At 49.7% G+C, this 17,092-nt stretch overlaps 1 protein-coding gene across 8 annotated transcripts in view; it reads left to right on the plus strand.

The window, feature by feature from the left end:
- ZNF827 (zinc finger protein 827) overlaps positions 1-16,939 on the plus strand; it is a 189,329-nt gene extending 172,390 nt beyond the window's left edge. Inside the window, exons 11-15 of one of the 8 annotated variants that reach the window (XM_051820031.2) lie at positions 1-2; positions 8,832-9,023; positions 9,337-9,527; positions 11,390-11,422; positions 12,954-16,939. The exon at positions 1-2 is cut by the window's left edge and continues 165 nt beyond it. In XM_051820031.2, the coding sequence (XP_051675991.1) occupies positions 1-2; positions 8,832-9,023; positions 9,337-9,518 (376 nt within the window). In that variant the 3' untranslated portion in view covers positions 9,519-9,527; positions 11,390-11,422; positions 12,954-16,939. Of the gene's footprint in view, positions 3-8,831; positions 9,024-9,336; positions 9,528-11,031; positions 11,423-12,953 lie in introns of those variants that run through there. The other 7 variants (XM_051820028.2, XM_070047469.1, XM_051820025.2 and 4 more) reach the window with 7 other exon arrangements.
- Positions 16,940-17,092: the final 153 nt, after the last annotated feature.

Consider the following 17,092-nt stretch of genomic DNA (forward strand, 5'->3'; position numbering starts at 1 on the left):
AGGTGACCATTCCTGCCCGTCCGTCTCTCCATCCTCCTCCACCCCCTGCACCCTGGGGTGCTGCCGCCCAGCAGTGCCGCGAGGCCTGGATGGGTCCTTCCAGGGAAAGGAAGTTTCCCAGGGTGGTAGGACCACATTGCCTTGTGGCCATCATGGCCTGGCCTGGCACCCCTGTGCCAAATCTAAAAGACAACCCAGTTCAGTTGTGCCGGAGAGGTTCTGAACTGTTTACTTGTCGCTTGTCCCCCTCCCCCTCACCATTTGTAACAGTCCTAACCCGCAGGGTGCCCCCGGGCTGTGCCTTTGCGTGGGAGATGAGTTGCCTGTTCAGCAGCTCTTCGATAACCCCATGCAGGCGGAGACACTGAGGCTTAACGGAGGTGGGCTAGCCTGTCCAAGGTTAACAACCGGGATGGCACCACAGACGCGCAGTGGAACGGTTTTCATGCCAGAGCGTGCTCTCCGTGTGCGTGTTGTTGGAGAGCCCAGAGAAGGCTGCCAGAACCTGGGACCCTGCCGTTTGCTGTGCCAGGGCACTGAGCACCTCATTCTGCAGGCTCTGCTCTCTTCCGTGAGCCTGCATCGTGGTGTGTGGTGCGTTTATTGAGGCTCAAGGAAAACCAGATTCCCAGGAAACCTTCCAATGTCTAGGTCATGGCCAAGACTTGTCCAGGGCTCACCTTTCATTTCCCATGTCATTCTGGCCAACTTCTTCCATGTAATGGTGGTAACGTTTTGACTTCACAGTGCAATTGTGCTCTCACAAGGGGTGGTTGCAAATGACACCAGTGCGGAGGAACCCCGAGGGGCTTACATTTAAGAGCGGGTGTTGCCAACAGCTGGCTCGGGACGCTGGGTCAGCCCCTCATATCGCTGGCCCAGAAAGGATCAGAGAAGCGAATTTCCTGGCAGTTGCGCTGACGACGTGCGTGGCCTCTCCATGCTTCTCTGGCCGCTCTGGCTCGGTGGTGCCAACAGCAATAAAAGCTTGTTTTTGTCAGTAAATTGGGCAGCTATGCCTGGGCAGTCTGCAGAGAGCCATTACACTGCGTGAGAAGGTGACACTCGTGTGACCGCAACCGCATGAGCACTGTGGGCAGCAGGTGAACTGGGAAGCCCACCTGGAAGGTAAATTGGATTCGGCATTTTTGGAGCAGCAGATGGAAGCAACGGCCAGCCTCTCTTCTGTTTCCACTGGCTTTTTCACGCATTTTGTTTTCTCTTTTATAGTCAACCTTTGCCCTTCAAACCCTCCTCACCCCAAAGTATGGCTGAACGCAGCCTCTCACCCCACTCCACAGCTCCCTCCACCCCGCCTTGCGGAAACCATAAGGGATAGAAAGAGGTTGGACTTCTCACCACTTCGTTGTCATGGGTGCAAGCCTCACATTCATGGCTAACCCGTGCACACGCACTCACCCCCATGCACCGCGCGGAGCACACTTAGATCTTGTTCCTTCTGAGGTCGCAGGGCTCCAGGTCTTGCCAGGAAGAATGTCCTCGTTTGTTAGCACCAAGAGCCCAGAGTGGAATTTCTCTTATAATTCAGTTGAAGCCTTTAATGCCCATGCTGCTAGAGAAAGGTTAAAACCGGCTTGATAAACCAAGGCCCTGCAAGCTTTTTTTAAAGGGCCAGATAGCAAATGTTTTAGGCTTTGGGGCCATATGATTTCTGTTACTACCACTCAGCACTGCCACTGGAGTTTGCAAGTAGCCATAGACAGTACACAAATGGATGCGCATAGCCGTGTTCCAATAAAACTTTACTTATAGAAATAGGAAGCTGGCTTTGGCCCACAGCCTGTAATTTGCTGACCCCTATTGTAAGCTAATGGCCTCAGCATTTCCTGTTTGGTGCTGTTTTAAGGCATTTGAATCTGACCCAAGATATATCTATTTACATATGTAAATGAATAAGCTATATTATTGCAAAGTTCTGCTATGTAGCAATATATATGCTGTATGATATAGAAGGGTACTTCATAAAGTTTGTGGAAAGAGGAATTGAAAGCCAAGTTTAAGGGCCGGTGTTTGCCATAGTGGTGAAATGCCAGTGAAGAGGCCTCCTTCCTACATCAGAGTGCCGTGTTTAGTTCCCAGCTCCGGCTCCTCATTCCATGTCTTGCTCATGTGAGCCCTGGGAGGCACTGATGATGGCTCAAGTAGTTGGATCTCTGCCACTCACACGGAAGACCTGGATTGAGTTCCAGGCTGCATTTGGGGAGTGAACCAGCCAATGAGAATTCCATTTATTCGTATCTCTCTCTCTCTCTTCCTTCCTCCTCCCCGCCTCCCTGCAAACAAATAATTTTTCAAAACTAAGTTTATTCCGGTGCAAAAATGTTGAAATCCATACATAGTTTTTTTCATAATACACATCTTCCATGAACTTTTTTGAAGCCCCTTCATATATAACCATCCAGCAAGAAGCTTGTCTAATCACTGCTGGATCCCCAGCACCCAGCACCAAGCCTGCCATGTCGGTAGCAGACACTCAGTGAATGACTGTGTGTGTGCAGACTCATCCATTCAGATCAGTGCGTGTAAGGAAGTGACTCAGACATGGCGCCTGCTGGAGCCCTGTTGCTATAATCCGTGTGAAAGTTCTGTAATCCTAAGGAAAGAGTCATTGTTCAGCATGCTGGGGAATCTGCCATGCTCTGTGACCCAAGTGAGGGTGAGAGCCACAGGATGAGCTTTATTCTAGAGAAATCCGTGCTCTCATGTGCTGCCTACAGCTTGCCCTCGCCCGAGGCCCTTGTGTGGAAGGGAGACTGCAGGGCTGCCCTCTCCTCATGTTTCTGCATGATGCCACCTCCTCGCCCCACTCCGTGGCTCCTCGCCCCACTCCGTGGCTCCGTGGCTCTGCAGAGAACCTCAGCAGGCGGGACATAGCCCCTCCTCCGGTGCCTGTGACTCCTTCCGTGCAAATTCTACTGCAGTTCTAAAATGGTGCAAGAAATGACACCAAGGAATCCAAATAGCTGTTTGGAAAATGCAGCCATTGATGCCGCCCCTCACAGTGACACCGGCCTAAGTTCCAGATGACTTACAGTGTCCCTGTTAACACATCATCCCTAGAAAAGCTACAGAAATAGGCCATCTAGCAAACCTACAGAGTGAGGAGGATTTGTAAAAGCTTATGTGATAAAAGAAATCACAAAGGAAAAGAATCCAGAGATTTGGCACAAAATTCTCTTCTATTTGCAGAAGAACAAAAGTGGGGGCAGGCATTGTGGCCCAGCAGGTTAAGCCTTGCTTGGGGTACCAGCATCCCACATTTGAATGCCTGAGAGGGAAACCTGCCTCTGCTTCTGATCCAGCTTCTTGCTACTGTGCACTCTGGGAGACAGCAGTTGATGGCTCAGGCATCATCTCTCTGCCACCCATGTGAGAGAGCCAGAGGGAGCTCCTGGCCCCTGGCTTCAACCTGGCCCAACCCCAGCTCTTGCAGGCATTTGAGGAGTGAACCAGTGGATGCTCGCTCTCTGTCTCTCCCTCCATCCCCCCTTCTTCCCCCCTCTTTCTCTCTCTCTCTCTTACTGTGCTTTCAAATAAATAAAAATAAATAAACTTAATTTAAAAGAATGAAATGAGTCATAAAAATGACAACAGGTTAATGTATGTACTACCTAGAACATTTGTCTAAAAACTTGAGACCTCTAATTGAAAAATTTGCAGAGAACATGAAAGAAATAAAAACTCATCACTTTACATGAGGAAAGTGTCCAGTTGAAACTCTAGAGTGGCTTTGTTTACCCAGGGAAGTTAGGAGGGTGTTGGATGGTAGTAGCCCCGGGGCTGGGATGCACTGGTGCACCTGTTGTTTCGCCCCAGCAGAGGGCTTAGAACTTTTGCCTACTAATTAGGTGTTGTCTACCAAGAGGCATGAAAATGTGGACTCCTTCTGGGAATCGACCCATATGAGAAAAACTCAAACGATGGCATATTACTTTTAATTAAAATTTAATTTTCAGGGATGATTTAAGAAGGATAGGAAAAGTACATTCCATGGAGATGATACTGTCATTTAAAATGAGTAACTCATATTTTCATGTGCTGGGTATAGAAAACAGCATGGGAAGATAGAATGTGTTCGTTATTATATTGCATAAGTAATACTTATTATATCCCATAATATATTAATAAGACCTTCTATAATGCTTACTGTGAGCAAGACACTGTTTTTGGGTGCTTTGCCACAACCAGGTGAGGAAAATTCCAGTGTTAGCTGCATTCCATAGATGAGCTCATTAAGGCACAAAGTTCAGTACTTTGTCCAAAGTCATACAGCCGCTGAGGGGTACAGGGGTACAGGCAGCACTCAAACCCAGGTATTCTGCATCTGAAGCCCTCACTGTTAACCACTATGCAGTTAATGGCAATAGTTTAAAAATAGAGATGCTTACTTTTTTAAAAAATTTTATTTATTTATTTGAGAGGTAGAGTTACAGACAGAGGGCAAGACAGAGAGAAAGGTCTTCCATCCGCTGGTTCACTCCCCAGATGGCCACAACAGCTGGAGCTGTGCCAATCCCAAGCCAGGAGCCAGGAGCTTCTTCCGGGTCTCCCATGTGGGTGCAGGGGCCCAAGGACCTGGGCCATCTTCTACTGCTTTCCCAGGCCACAGCAGAGAGCTGGATTGGAAGTGGAGCATCTGGGACTAGAACCAGCACCCATATGGGATGCCAGCGCCACAGGTGGAGGATTAACCTACTGTGCCACAGCACCAGCCCCGTGATGCTTATTTTTTTTTAAATGAAAAGAAAGGGGTCAGCATTGTGATATAGCAGGTAAAGCCACAACCTGTGACGCCGGCATCCCATAGGGGCGCCCGTTCCAGTCCTGGCCGCTCCTGCTTCCTATCCAGCCCCCTGCTAATGAGCATGGGAAAGCAGTGGAAGATGGCCCAAGCTTAAGCCCAAGCACTTAACCCTGTTCATCACATTTTCATGCCTGTTGGGAGACTGGGAAGAAGCTCCTGGCTCCTGGCTTAGGCCTGGTGCAGCCCTTGCTGCTGAAATTTCAGCATCCCATGTGGGCACCAGTTCGCATCCCAGCTGCTCCACTTCTAATACAGCTCCTTGCTAATGCACCTGGGAGAACAGCAGAAGATGGCCCAAGTGCCTGGGTCTGTGCCACCCATGTGAGAGACCCAGATGGAGCTCCAGGCTTTGTTTTCCCTCTGCCTAGAGGACTTTGAACATATCTTGGAATGCAGGTTGCTGGTGACACATTCTCTCATCTTTTTTAGTGTCAGCTCTTTTTTCTCCATTTTTGAAACGTGTCCACTGGATTGACGGACTATCTTCCAGTCTTTTTTTTTTTTAAACTTTTATTTAATGAATATAAATTTCCAAAGTACGACTTATGGATTACAATGGCTTCCCCCCCATACCGTCCCTCCCACCACAACCCTCCCCTTTCCCACTCCCTCTCCCCTTCCATTCACATCAAGATTCATTTTCGATTATCTTAATATACAGAAGATCAGCTTAGTATACATTAAGTATGGATTTCAACAGTTTGCTCCCACACAGAAACAAAAAGTGAAAAATAATAGATGATTTTTTTTAAATGATGATGAAATCAGAGCAGACCTATTGTCATGTTTAATCCCAGTGAGAGTCAAGTTGGGAGTTGATAATTTCTTTCTTTCTTTTTTTTTTTTTTTTTTTTACAGAGGATCAGTTTAGTATGCATTAAGTAAGGATTTCAACAGTTTGCACCCCCATAGAAACACAAAGTGAAATATATTGTTTGAGTACTCGTTATAGCATTAAATCTCAATGTACAGCACATTAAGGATAGAGATCCTACATGAGGAGTAAGTGCACAGTGACTCCTGTTGTTGACTTTACCAATTGACACTCCTGTCTATGGCATCAGTAATCTCCCTATGTTCCAGTCATGAGTTTCCAAGGCTATGGAAGCCCTCTGAGTTCTCCGACTCTTATCTTGTTTAGACAAGGTCATAGTCAAAGTGGAGGTTCTCTCCTCCCTTCAGAGAAAGGTATCTCCTTCTTTGATGACCTGTTCTTTCCACTGGGATCTCACTCACAGAGATCTTTTGCCAGAGTGTCTTGGCTTTCCATGCCTGAAATACTCTCATGGGCTTTTCAGCCAGATCCGCATGCCTTTAGGGCTGATTCTGAGGCCAGAGTGCTATTTAGGACATCTTCCATTCTATGAGTCTGCGGAGTATCTCACTTCCCATGTTGGATCACTCTCCCCTTTATTTACTCCATCGGTTAGTGTTAGCAGGTACTAGACTTGTTTATGTGCTCGCTTTGACTCCCAGTCCCTCCACCATGACCAACTGTGAACTGAAATTGATCACCTGGAACAGTGAGATGGCATTGGTACATGCCACCTCGATGGGATTGAATTGGAATCCCCTGGTATGCTTCCAACTCCACCACTTGGGGCAAGTCAGCCTGAGCATGTCCCAAATTATACATCTCTTCCCTCTCCCATTCCCACTCCCATGTTCAACAGGGATCACATTTCAGTTAATTTTCAACACTTAAGAATAACTGTGCATCAATTACAGAACTAAACCAGTCATATTAAGTAGAACAGATAAAAAAACTACTAAGAGGGATAATGTATTAAGTTGTTCATTAACAGTCAGGGCTATGCTGATCAAGCCACCGTTTCCCATAGTGTCCACCTCACTCCAACAGGTTTCCTTCTTGGTGTTCAGTCAGTCGTCACCGATCAGGGAGAACATATGGTATTTGTCCCTTTGGGACTGGCTTATTTGACTCAGCATGATGTGTTCCAGATTCCTCCATTTTGTTGCAAATGACTGGATTTCGTTGTTTCTTACTGCGGTATAGTATTCTAAAGAGTACATATCCCATAATTTCTTTATCCAGTCTATCGTTGATGGGCATTTAGGTTGGTTCCAGGTCTTAGCTATTGTGAATTGAGCTGCAATAAACATTAGGGTGCAGACCTCTTTTTTGTTTGCCAATTTAAATTCCTTTGGGTAAATTCCAAGGAGTGGGATGGCTGGGTCGAACGGTATTCCAGTCTTTTAAAGATGCTGCTTCCTTGTATTCTCACCTGCATGGTTTCCCGCGAGAAATCTGCTGTCATGTTTTTTATTCTTGTTCGTTTGCACGTGATGTGCCCTTTTTCCTCTGACTGGTTTTTAAGATTTATTTTTATTTATTTATTTATTTTGGTCACTGGTTTTGAGCAATTTAATTATGACGTTCCTTGGTGTCGGTTTCTTCATGCTTCTCATGCTTGGGCTTGAGAAACTCATTGTTGAGCTTCTTGGATCTTTGAGTTTATTGTTTTCCTTATATTTGGACAATCTGGGGCCCTTTTGTGTCTTCTTTCAGCCCTCCTCACCCCAACTGGGAGGCCGGTTAGACTTAGTGTTAGCTGCCTGCAGGCATCCCGTGGTTTATTGTTGCTGTTTTCATTTGGGGGATTCCTTTTGCTATTGCATCTCAGAGAGTTCTGTAGCTTTTATCTTCACATTCATTCTTTCTTCTGCCACATCTAATCTGCTGGTAATTCCATCAGTGTATGCTTCCATCTCAGACATGGTTTCAAGTATAGAAATTTGACTTGAGGGGCTGACGCTGTGGCATAGAGGGCAAAGCCACCGCCTGGAGTGCTGGCATCCCATATGGACACCAGTTCAAATCCTGGCTGCTCCACTTCCAATCCAGCTTTCTGCTGTGACCTGGGAAAGCAGCAGAAGATGGCCCAAGTCCTTGGCCCCTTGCACCCTCATGGGAGACCCATAAGGAGCTCCTGGCTCCTGGCTTCAGATCGGCACAGCCCCAGCCGTTGCAGCCATTTGGGGAGCAAACCAGCAGATGGAAAACCTCTCTCTCTCTCTCTCTCTCTCTCTCTCTCCCCCTGCCTCTGCCTCTGCCTCTCTATAACTCTGCCTTTCAAATAAACAAGTAAATCTTAAAAAAAAAAAATCTGCAACCTTCTACCACTCTGAGCTCCCAGTTTCTTTAAAAAAAAAGAAAAAAGAAATTTTATCTGCATCTTTTTTTATATCTTCCATATCTCTACTTAACTTTTTGAGCATATGAAATATCCTTACTGGCAAATTTTAACAACTATGTCAGTTCTTGGTCAGTTTTTTTTTTAAGATTTTTTTTATTTATTTGAAAGGCAGAGTTACAGAGAATGAGAGACAGAGAGAGATCTTCCATCTACTGGTTCACTCCCTAAATGTCTGCAATGGCCAGGGCTGGCCCAGACCAAAGCCAGCAACCAGGAGCTTCTTACCAGGTCTCCCACATGGGTGGCAGGAGCCCAAGTGCCTGGGCCATCTTCTGCTGCTTTTCCCAGGTCATTAGCAGGGAGCTGGATTGGAAGTAGAGCAGCTGGGACTCAAACCAGCACTCATATGGATGCTGGTGCTGCAGGCAATGACTTTACCCGCTATGCCACAACGCTGGCTCCCGTGGGTCAGTTTTGATTGACTGACTGTTCCTCCATTTTGGGTTGTGTTTCTTGCTTCTTTGCATGCCTGGAAAGATGTGATGGGACATTTAAAAATATAACACTGGAACTTGGCGTAACGTGTTCAGGCCATCTTAGCAGCTATTGTCACTGTAATTATTGCAAGACCTCAGTAAACACGTGTCAAATGGAGTGAATGTCTGCTCCTGATCCCAGGACCTCAAATATCACCACAGGTGCACCAAGACCAGGGGAGCTGGGAGCCTTACACTGTGGCCCCCAAGGATGCATCCATGAGACCTGATTGCGCCAGCGTCAAGCGCTGCCTACCTGAGGGTCTGCATCTCCTAAGTAAGTAAGAGACTTGGGTACTTTTTATTTTTCAGGGGAAGACAGGAAGACCCCCAGTGAGTCCAACAGCCCCTCTTCGTCCTCCCTCTCAGCTCTGAGTGATTCAGCCAACAGCAAAGACGATTCCGACAGCTCCCAGAAGAACAAGGGCGGGAACAACCTGCTGGTGATCTCCGTGGTGCCTGGGAGTCAGCCCTCACTGAACAGTGAGGAAAAGCCAGAGAAAGGTAAGGGAGGGCTGGCGTGTCTGCTGCACCCTCCCGGTCTGGAGACTCTGCCCTGGAGAGGCGGGGTAACTGGGTCCAGGAGACAGAGGACGCGCACCTAAGCTTCACGTTACCTTTGGGCCTGGTTTGCATCCAGTGTGGAGCTGTACGTTAAACTCCTCTACCACAGAGGCAGGCAGCAGTGCCTGGAAGGATGTGACTCTTCGGAGGTGGAGGGGGTGGGCGGAAGGGGGTACTCAACCGCACTCTGGCCTGCCCTGCCTCTCTGTCTCTCTGCCCCGTGCACCTCTACACCCAGCTTCGGTCCTTTCAGGGTTCGAATGCGTTTTCTGCAACTTTGTCTGCAAGACGAAGAACATGTTTGAGCGCCATCTGCAGATACACCTCATCACCCGGATGTTTGAGTGCGACGTGTGCCACAAGTTCATGAAGACCCCCGAACAGCTGCTGGAGCACAAGAAATGCCACACTGTCCCCACCGGTGGGCTCAAGTAAGGAAAGCAAGTACAGAACCTTTTACTGCGTTGTTATTAAACACCCCTCCCCCGCACTTCCCCTGCCCTTTCCCTGGAGGTTTTGGGGGTCATGGAGAGGGGGAGCTTGGTATGAGGGGAGTTAGACAGGAACCTCTGCTGCTGCCTCTCCCTGGATTGAGTACAACCTGTCCCCCAAGGGCTCCAGAGAGGGGAGAATCCGTCTCACAAATATTCAAGGATTCAGGGCCAGGAAGCAGACCTGTTGGGTCAACCCAGCATGCAAGGCTAGGGCCATCCTATACTGCTTTGAGTTTGGTTCACACTTCATTTTGCTGGGACTCGGGGACCAGCGGGTGTCCCCAAGTGTAAATCATGGTGCTGTCACCGCAGGTGCCATCTCTGCTTTTCAGATGACTCGCCATGCGTCTCCTACTTAAATAGTTCCACCATCTCGCTCCCCCAGGTTAGAACCTTGGCAGTTTGAGCAGGCCACGTTGTTCATGGCAGAGATCACACGGCTCCGTGGCCTCCTGCAGACACGCCAGCGCCTTCCCCCAAAGGCTAGACAGCAAGCTTCACCATTAAGCGAGATGCGCAGGCAGCCCCCCCGCCCGGGTCTCCAGTGAGACCCTTGAGTTACCACCACCAGTCCCTGTGTCGGCCTCCATAACGCGCGCTCAGGGGCGCACAGGAATGAAACGCCCTTCGCCCTCGGGAGATGTGTGTCCGTGCAGTACCAGAATTGACCCTCCCCGCTGATTCGGAAATCAGAGGCCTTGTTCACGAGGTACTTCCCGTCCAGTGAAGAGAAAGAAGCACCATAGTCAGGCACCCAAAAGCACACCATTTTTTCAGGCGTAATTTTTAATCTGTAGCTGAAACGATCATGTAGTTAGAAAAAGTACACAACAGAGGAGGGACTTTTTTTTAAAAAAACCTTTGTTTTCAAACATCTGTATCGTTGAAACTCACACTTCGCCAGAGAGGCGGGGGCGGGGTGGGGGGTGGAGGGTGGAGAGACCCAGGAGAACCCTGGGAGGGAGTGGAGAGCCGGAGACAGTGCAGGGTTGGCAACCCCAGGCGCTGCCTGGTCGGGGGACCCCTCCCAGCTGCTGTTGGATTCCATGCTGTCTCACTCTTGGGGCACTGAGGCTGGAGGGGGAGGGCGGTGGCAGGGCTTGGGGAGGGGGAGACGGTCATTCTAGAAAATCAGGACCCAGCGAGGACCGACTTGGGAATCTGATGGGGTCTGCCCCCACTGCCCCCGTTGACAAGTATTTGTGCACCCTTACCAACAGCGAAGGCCACGTGGCCCCGTGGTCGGACTAGGTCCCGTGGCCCCTCCCCATAGCCCAGTCACAGCCGTGAACGCTGCAGCCCCCGCCCGTTGTGGCTTTGCCAGTTCGCCTCTCCTCGGGGACCTGAGCAGTCCCCAGCCTCCGCACCCACTGGGGAGAACGCACAGTGATGGCTGCTGCTTTTGCCGGTACCAGACACCTGCCGTACGGTGCTAACCGTGCCCTGTGTAATAGTTTATGTTCTAGGATGACCAAGTAGAAGAACACTTTGAAAAAATTGATAATGCCTTCTGGCTATACAGTGAGTCTTTGTTTTGTTTCGTTTCGTTTTGTTTCCTTTGCCATATCAGAGAATTAATCTGCCTGAGAGAGAGTGTCTTTAAGATAAACCACGGGAGCACGGAACACCCTTAGCCCTGTGCCTGAGCAGCGAAAGGAAGCAAGATTGAGCTGTGGGTCACAGAAATGTCCGTAAACTGAAACAGACTGCCCGTGTCTAAGTTGCTTTTCTGTGATGGAACTGCTTGTACTCTATACCCTGTTGGTAATGCAGATCAAATAAGATTATACTATTATTTTTCTTTTGCCGTAGCTCAGGACAGTGGTGAGTTTCAGACTCCTCTAGGTAAGGCCCAGCTTGGCGTAGGGGTTGTGTGTGCACCTGACCTGGGAACGGGCTTTATATTTCTCTCGTGTGCACTCTTCTGTGAGCTGAGGGTCCAAGGCTAACGGCGAGCTTGGCGCTGAGGAGGCAGTGCACGGTGCACTTGGTTGTGTTGGGCTCTGCTGAACACCTCTCCAACCCCTCCGAGGACAGTCCACTCCCGGGCCCTGCCCTGCGGGCCCCGAGCAAGAGGCGAGGCAGCCACTTGGGCATCTGCATTCTGTCTGGAGAGAGAGAGAGCACACACGCTGCAGCGCGCATGCACGCCAGCGCCTCGAGCCTGACCTGCAGGGGCAGCTCAGCGGTTTTGTGGCCATGCCCTCAGCACCCCTCGCAGCCCCTCTGGCCGGCCAGGAGGGCGGGTGCAGGCGGAGCCTCCTGCCAATCATGGGCAGCCCGAGCTTCAGGGAGGCCCAGCCGTTGTCCTGGGCTTGTCCATCTGGATCCCAGTAATCCCCGAGATGGAGCCGGGGCTCAGACCCACCCCCTGGCGTAGTCTACCTAAATGACGTGTGGAGGCCACTCAACCAATGATTCCATCTGTCCCGGGTGCGAGGCACCTGCTGAGCACTCTTCCCGAGCCCTGGGGAGACTACAGAAGAAATGTCAGACACGCTTCTGCCCCATGGGACGCCAAGAGCCAGTTGCATTGCTGTTGACTCCTGTGGCATACTAATGTATTCATGAGTCTTCAGGCTCCAGAGGGCAGGTCCCCCTGTCCCTCCCTAGTCGGTGGGCTGTCGGGTGGGCTCCCTCTCCTCCCTGCCCCTGCCATAGTCCTCGCCTTCCTTGCTGATCAAGAGCCAGAACTTTAGGAGACAGGTTTTATGCGTACTCACCAATGCACGCACACACACACACACACTCATTCACACACACCCAGGCCTTCTCATCCTAACAACCCTTTAATCAGCACGACTCTGCCCCCTGTGACTTTCTGTTTGCTGGAGGTAGCTCTCCCCCTATAAGCTGTTCTTCCAGACCTCTTAGCCTTTCTGCGTGTGCTTGGTGTGGTGCATGAAAAGTCCATTCTTTGTGTTGCTCCCATTGAGAGGGGAGGTCAGGAGGTTTAGACCTCCGCGCTGCCCCGAGGGGAGTGGGGAGGGCTCCAGGGGGCCGGAGGGGCGCGGGGGGAGGGGGCTGGCGGGGAGCACCAACTTATTTATAACCTCGGACCCTCTCTGCTCCCCCTGGTGTGGGCGGGCTGCCGTTGGCTGTTCCAGCCAGGAGACCCAGAGCAGGCTGAGCGGAGCTGGTCGGAGCTCCTCCCTAGCAGGGGGCAGCTCTGACAGCGGTGAAAGCCCACGAGGCCATCCCCACCCCTGAGAGGCGGCAGGGCTGGGCTGGGCTGGCCAGGCCAGGCCAGGCCTCGGAGACTGGGGAGGGTGGTGAGGAGTGGGGGCGGCGGTGGGGATGGGGAGAAGCAGGGCTGCCGCCCAACCCTTCTGGCTGAACCTCGCTTGCCCTTGCTTCCCCACCCCCACCCCGGCAGGTGCCCATTCTGCATTTATTCCACCAACCGCCCCGCTGCTATGGAGTGCCACCTCAAGACCCACTACAAGATGGAGTACAAGTGCCGGATCTGCCAGACGGTGAAGGCCAACCAGCTGGAGCTGGAGACGCACACCCGGGAGCATCGCCTGGGCAACCACTACAAGTGCGACCAGTGCGGCTACCTGTCCAAGACCGCCAACAAGCTCATCGAGCACGTGCGCGTGCACACCGGGGAGCGGCCCTTCCACTGTGACCAGTGCAGCTACAGCTGCAAGCGCAAGGACAATCTCAACCTGCACAAGAAGCTGAAGCACGCCCCCCGCCAGACCTTCAGCTGCGAAGAGTGCCTGTTCAAGACCACACACCCTTTCGTCTTCAGCCGCCACGTGAAGAAGCACCAGAGCGGGGAGTGCCCCCCGGAGGACAAGAAGGGGCTGTGCGCGGCCCCCAAGGAAGCGGCCGGCCCCGGGGCCCCGCTGCTGGTCGTGGGGAGCTCCCGGAACCTCTTGTCTCCCCTGTCGGTCATGTCGGCCTCGCAGGCTCTGCAGACCGTGGCCCTGTCCGCCGCCCACGGCAGCAGCTCGGAGCCCAACCTGGCACTCAAGGCGCTGGCCTTCAACGGCTCCCCCTTGCGCGTAGACAAGTACCGGAACTCGGATTTTGCCCATCTCATTCCCTTGACAATGTTATACCCCAAGAACCACTTGGATCTCACATTCCACCCTCCCCGGCCTCAGACTGCGCCTCCCAGCATCCCCTCCCCGAAACACTCCTTCCTCGCCTATCTCGGACTGCGAGAGAGAGCAGAGACTGTCTGAGGACAGCCACGGTCTGTACCAAAAACAAAAGAGACAAAGACACAAACAAAACAAAATAACCCACAAAACTTAAAAACACAACCCCAGCAGGTGTATGTTGCTGCAAAACCTACAGACCCCCCGGGGTCTGCACCACGTGTACTGTATATCTTTAGTAAGGAGTAGAGAATTGGCTCTGTGTGTATACCTATTGCATTGACCTGAAAAGCTGCTTTACCCACTCTCCCGAGAGGTCACCTCCTGCATACTTCTACCTTGAGAGGCATGCCTCCCCAGCCACCCACTCCGCCCTCAGCCCTTCTTCCTTCTTTGCTCTGAAAGGAATTCTGTCTCGTTAAACCCTAAAGAGAGTGTCCTTAATTGCAATCAGCACTTGTAAGCTTAAGATACCGGTGCATTTGGTTTTCTGTCGGGTGAGTGGGGCGCATGGGCGCTTGTGGATTCCGGAAGAGCCGCGCGCGCGTCGAGCGCCATGACGTTGCTCTTGTACAGCCCTCGTCCCGGCTTCTTTAACAGCGACCAACCTTCTCTTCCCTCCTGGGCTGTTCATCCACTCGGGTCTCTCTCCGAGCTCCCTCACACCTCCCCTCTCTGTTTTACGGCTGCAGAGCGGTAGGGCCCGGTGCTGAGTGGATGCAGGGAGGGTGGGCTCCTACAGGGCTGCCGGAGCCCTGGTTCTCAGTTCTCCTCTGGGGAGGAAGCTGCACGGGCTCCAGTGGCTGCCCTGTCCAGGAAGTATCCCGCAGCACTGCAGCTGACTTCACACAACTGAAGTCTGGTGTGTGTGTGTGTGTGTGTGCCCGTACGTCAGTGATGTGTATGGCGCACGCACGCACGCACGCAGGACATCGTTTTTTTTTTTAAGGGCAGATTATATATATATATGAGATGTATTAATTCAGTGGTTACCATTTGTTTGCAGGAAAAAAATTGTATGAATTAAAAATTTTATGGTTCATAAATCCAGCCAAGGAGATTAAAAGGGGTTTGGATAAATTCTGGGTATAAATGCTCAGACTAAAAAAAAAAAAAAAAAAAAAAAAAGAAAAAAAAGAAATGGCAGTTTTGCACAGTGCTTTGGTCTTGCACTAGTTTTTGTTTCTCATCTGAAAAAAAAAGTAAAATAAAAGGAAGAAAATGTACCTTTTTTATGGAATGAGTAGACTGTATGTTTGACAATTTAGCCACAACCTCTTTGACCTGTAAGGACACAACAAAAAGGTGCTGTTTAGTCCTCTGGTTCAGTTCCTGCCCCTGAGAAGTTTCCATTGTGTTTGCAGATCCTCTGGCTGTAGCGGTATCCTCCATGCTGTTAGTGATTCTGTATTCCATTTTGTTAACGCCTGGTAGACGTACCTGCTAGGAGGCTAACTTTATACTTATTTAAAGCTCTTACTTTGTGGTCATTAAAATGACAGTGTATGTGCAGCACTTTATTGCAACAGGAAGCAGGTGTGGATTGGTTGAGTAACCCTTCGCTCATCTTAAAAAGCAATGGGTGATTTAAAAAGGAGAAAAACTCTTGGATGAATACGTTCATTGCTTGTGTTTTTGAGAGAGCAGAATCTCCTGTGTGAAACAGGCTGAAAGAGCAGGAAGAAATGTGCTTTGTGTGAGAACAGAGTTGGACTGTGGCGATTTGTACGTTCTTCATCTGTGGAAGAACAGGCGGACGGGGAACACTTTCTCACCCTGTTGCCAATTCCCGTCATGTCTCAGGCTGGAGTTGGGATTTTTTTTTTTTTTTTTTCACCTATTTCACCAGGGGAAAAAAAAAAACAAAAGCCTCCCTGATTTTTCTTCCTCTACTCAGTTTGGTTCGCTCAGAGCCCCCTGGAAATGAATCCTGTTGCACAGGAAGCCAGAAGACTGTGCTGTCGGTCCCCACACCACGGTGTCCCCGCCGCCCTCCGCTCTAACCCTGCTGCCCCCAGAGCTGGCAGGTGTGCTACATTTCCCTTCCCTGGCCATCCGGCCCGGTGTGGGGTGCCTGCTCGGCGTCCTGGCAAACCTGTTTACACTAAGGGGATGGCCACGGGGGCGCGGAGGCCCAACCAGCTCAGGCAGGAAGCTCCCAGAACCCTCAGTCATTCTCCAGCAGAAGCTGTGTTCGAGATGCTGATCAACCTCACCCTGTCCATGTCTCAGTAAAAGACACTATAGACGGTTATGGACAACACACTCCAAGAATACTGGGCTTTCGGGTGGGTTGTGTTGTTTTCCTTTAAGTCATGTCTTTATTCCCATATAATGGAGAACATGCCACTTGGCTAATAATGTGTTTTCAAAATTACAAGTTCAGTGATGATAGGAAAGAGGGCCTTGGTGATCCCACAGGGGCTGGCGGAACAGGCGACTCACACTTAAGCACCAGCAGGTTCAAAACCTGAAAGGGTGGCGCGAATGGTTAGGACTGTAGGTTTTCTAGCATGCCACTTGTGCAATAGGAGGCCCTAAGGTCAGAACGTTCTAGAGCAAGAGGAGTGATGGAAGGAGACATTGACTGCTCAAATGCCATGCATTTCACTGCTTGCCACTGAACTTGTATTTGAATGACTTAGTAATGCTTAATAAAATTGGGCAACTTTTTTAGCACTTTGGAAAGAGTCATCAATCTTTCTGGTAAATTATAAAAGTTTTCTGAGTGAGAAAAGGTGTGTTTGGAGTTTGTTTGACTTTTTATATTATTGTTGTTATTAATAAAGGAAAAATCTACAGCATTTTTCAGATTCCACCTAGATAATGTGTAGCCCTGAATTTGGTTTGCAGTTTGATACTCAGGGAAGGATGTGTTCCATAGATATCCTTTCCGTGTAAAACACTAACATCTTTGAGAAATTCACCTGCCAAGTAACCCCAATTCTGATTTCACTATGCATTCTTCAATGAAAGCTTATTTTTCCATATAGTAACGCAGTTAGGGTTCTCAGCACTTTCTTCTATCCTTTTTTTAACTCTTCATATTATGTTCTGATGATCATACTGTCAAGGTTTGTGTACATTACTGAAAATTTGTATTGTATAAAGCTTTTTGCATTACAAGGCTGTACAGGGTCATTTTGACAGTAACTGGTATATTCCTTCGCATCTTATGTTGCATTGCCAATTTCTAGTGTATCCAGTTTGAAAGTATAATATACTCTAATTAAAAAAAAGGTTGGCTATACTCTTGTTTCTTTTTTTTTTATTTTCTTGGTTGCCATCCTCAACTACTTATTAGTCTCAGGGTTAGGTTGGTCTTGCTTTGTTCTGTTTTCTGCTTTTCAGTGCATTTCAACCAGATTTGGGAAATATCCACTCCTAGTGATAGCTATTACAA

Source organism: Oryctolagus cuniculus, chromosome 8, assembly GCF_964237555.1.
Source record: "Oryctolagus cuniculus chromosome 8, mOryCun1.1, whole genome shotgun sequence".
Taxonomy (NCBI): Eukaryota; Metazoa; Chordata; class Mammalia; order Lagomorpha; family Leporidae; genus Oryctolagus; species Oryctolagus cuniculus.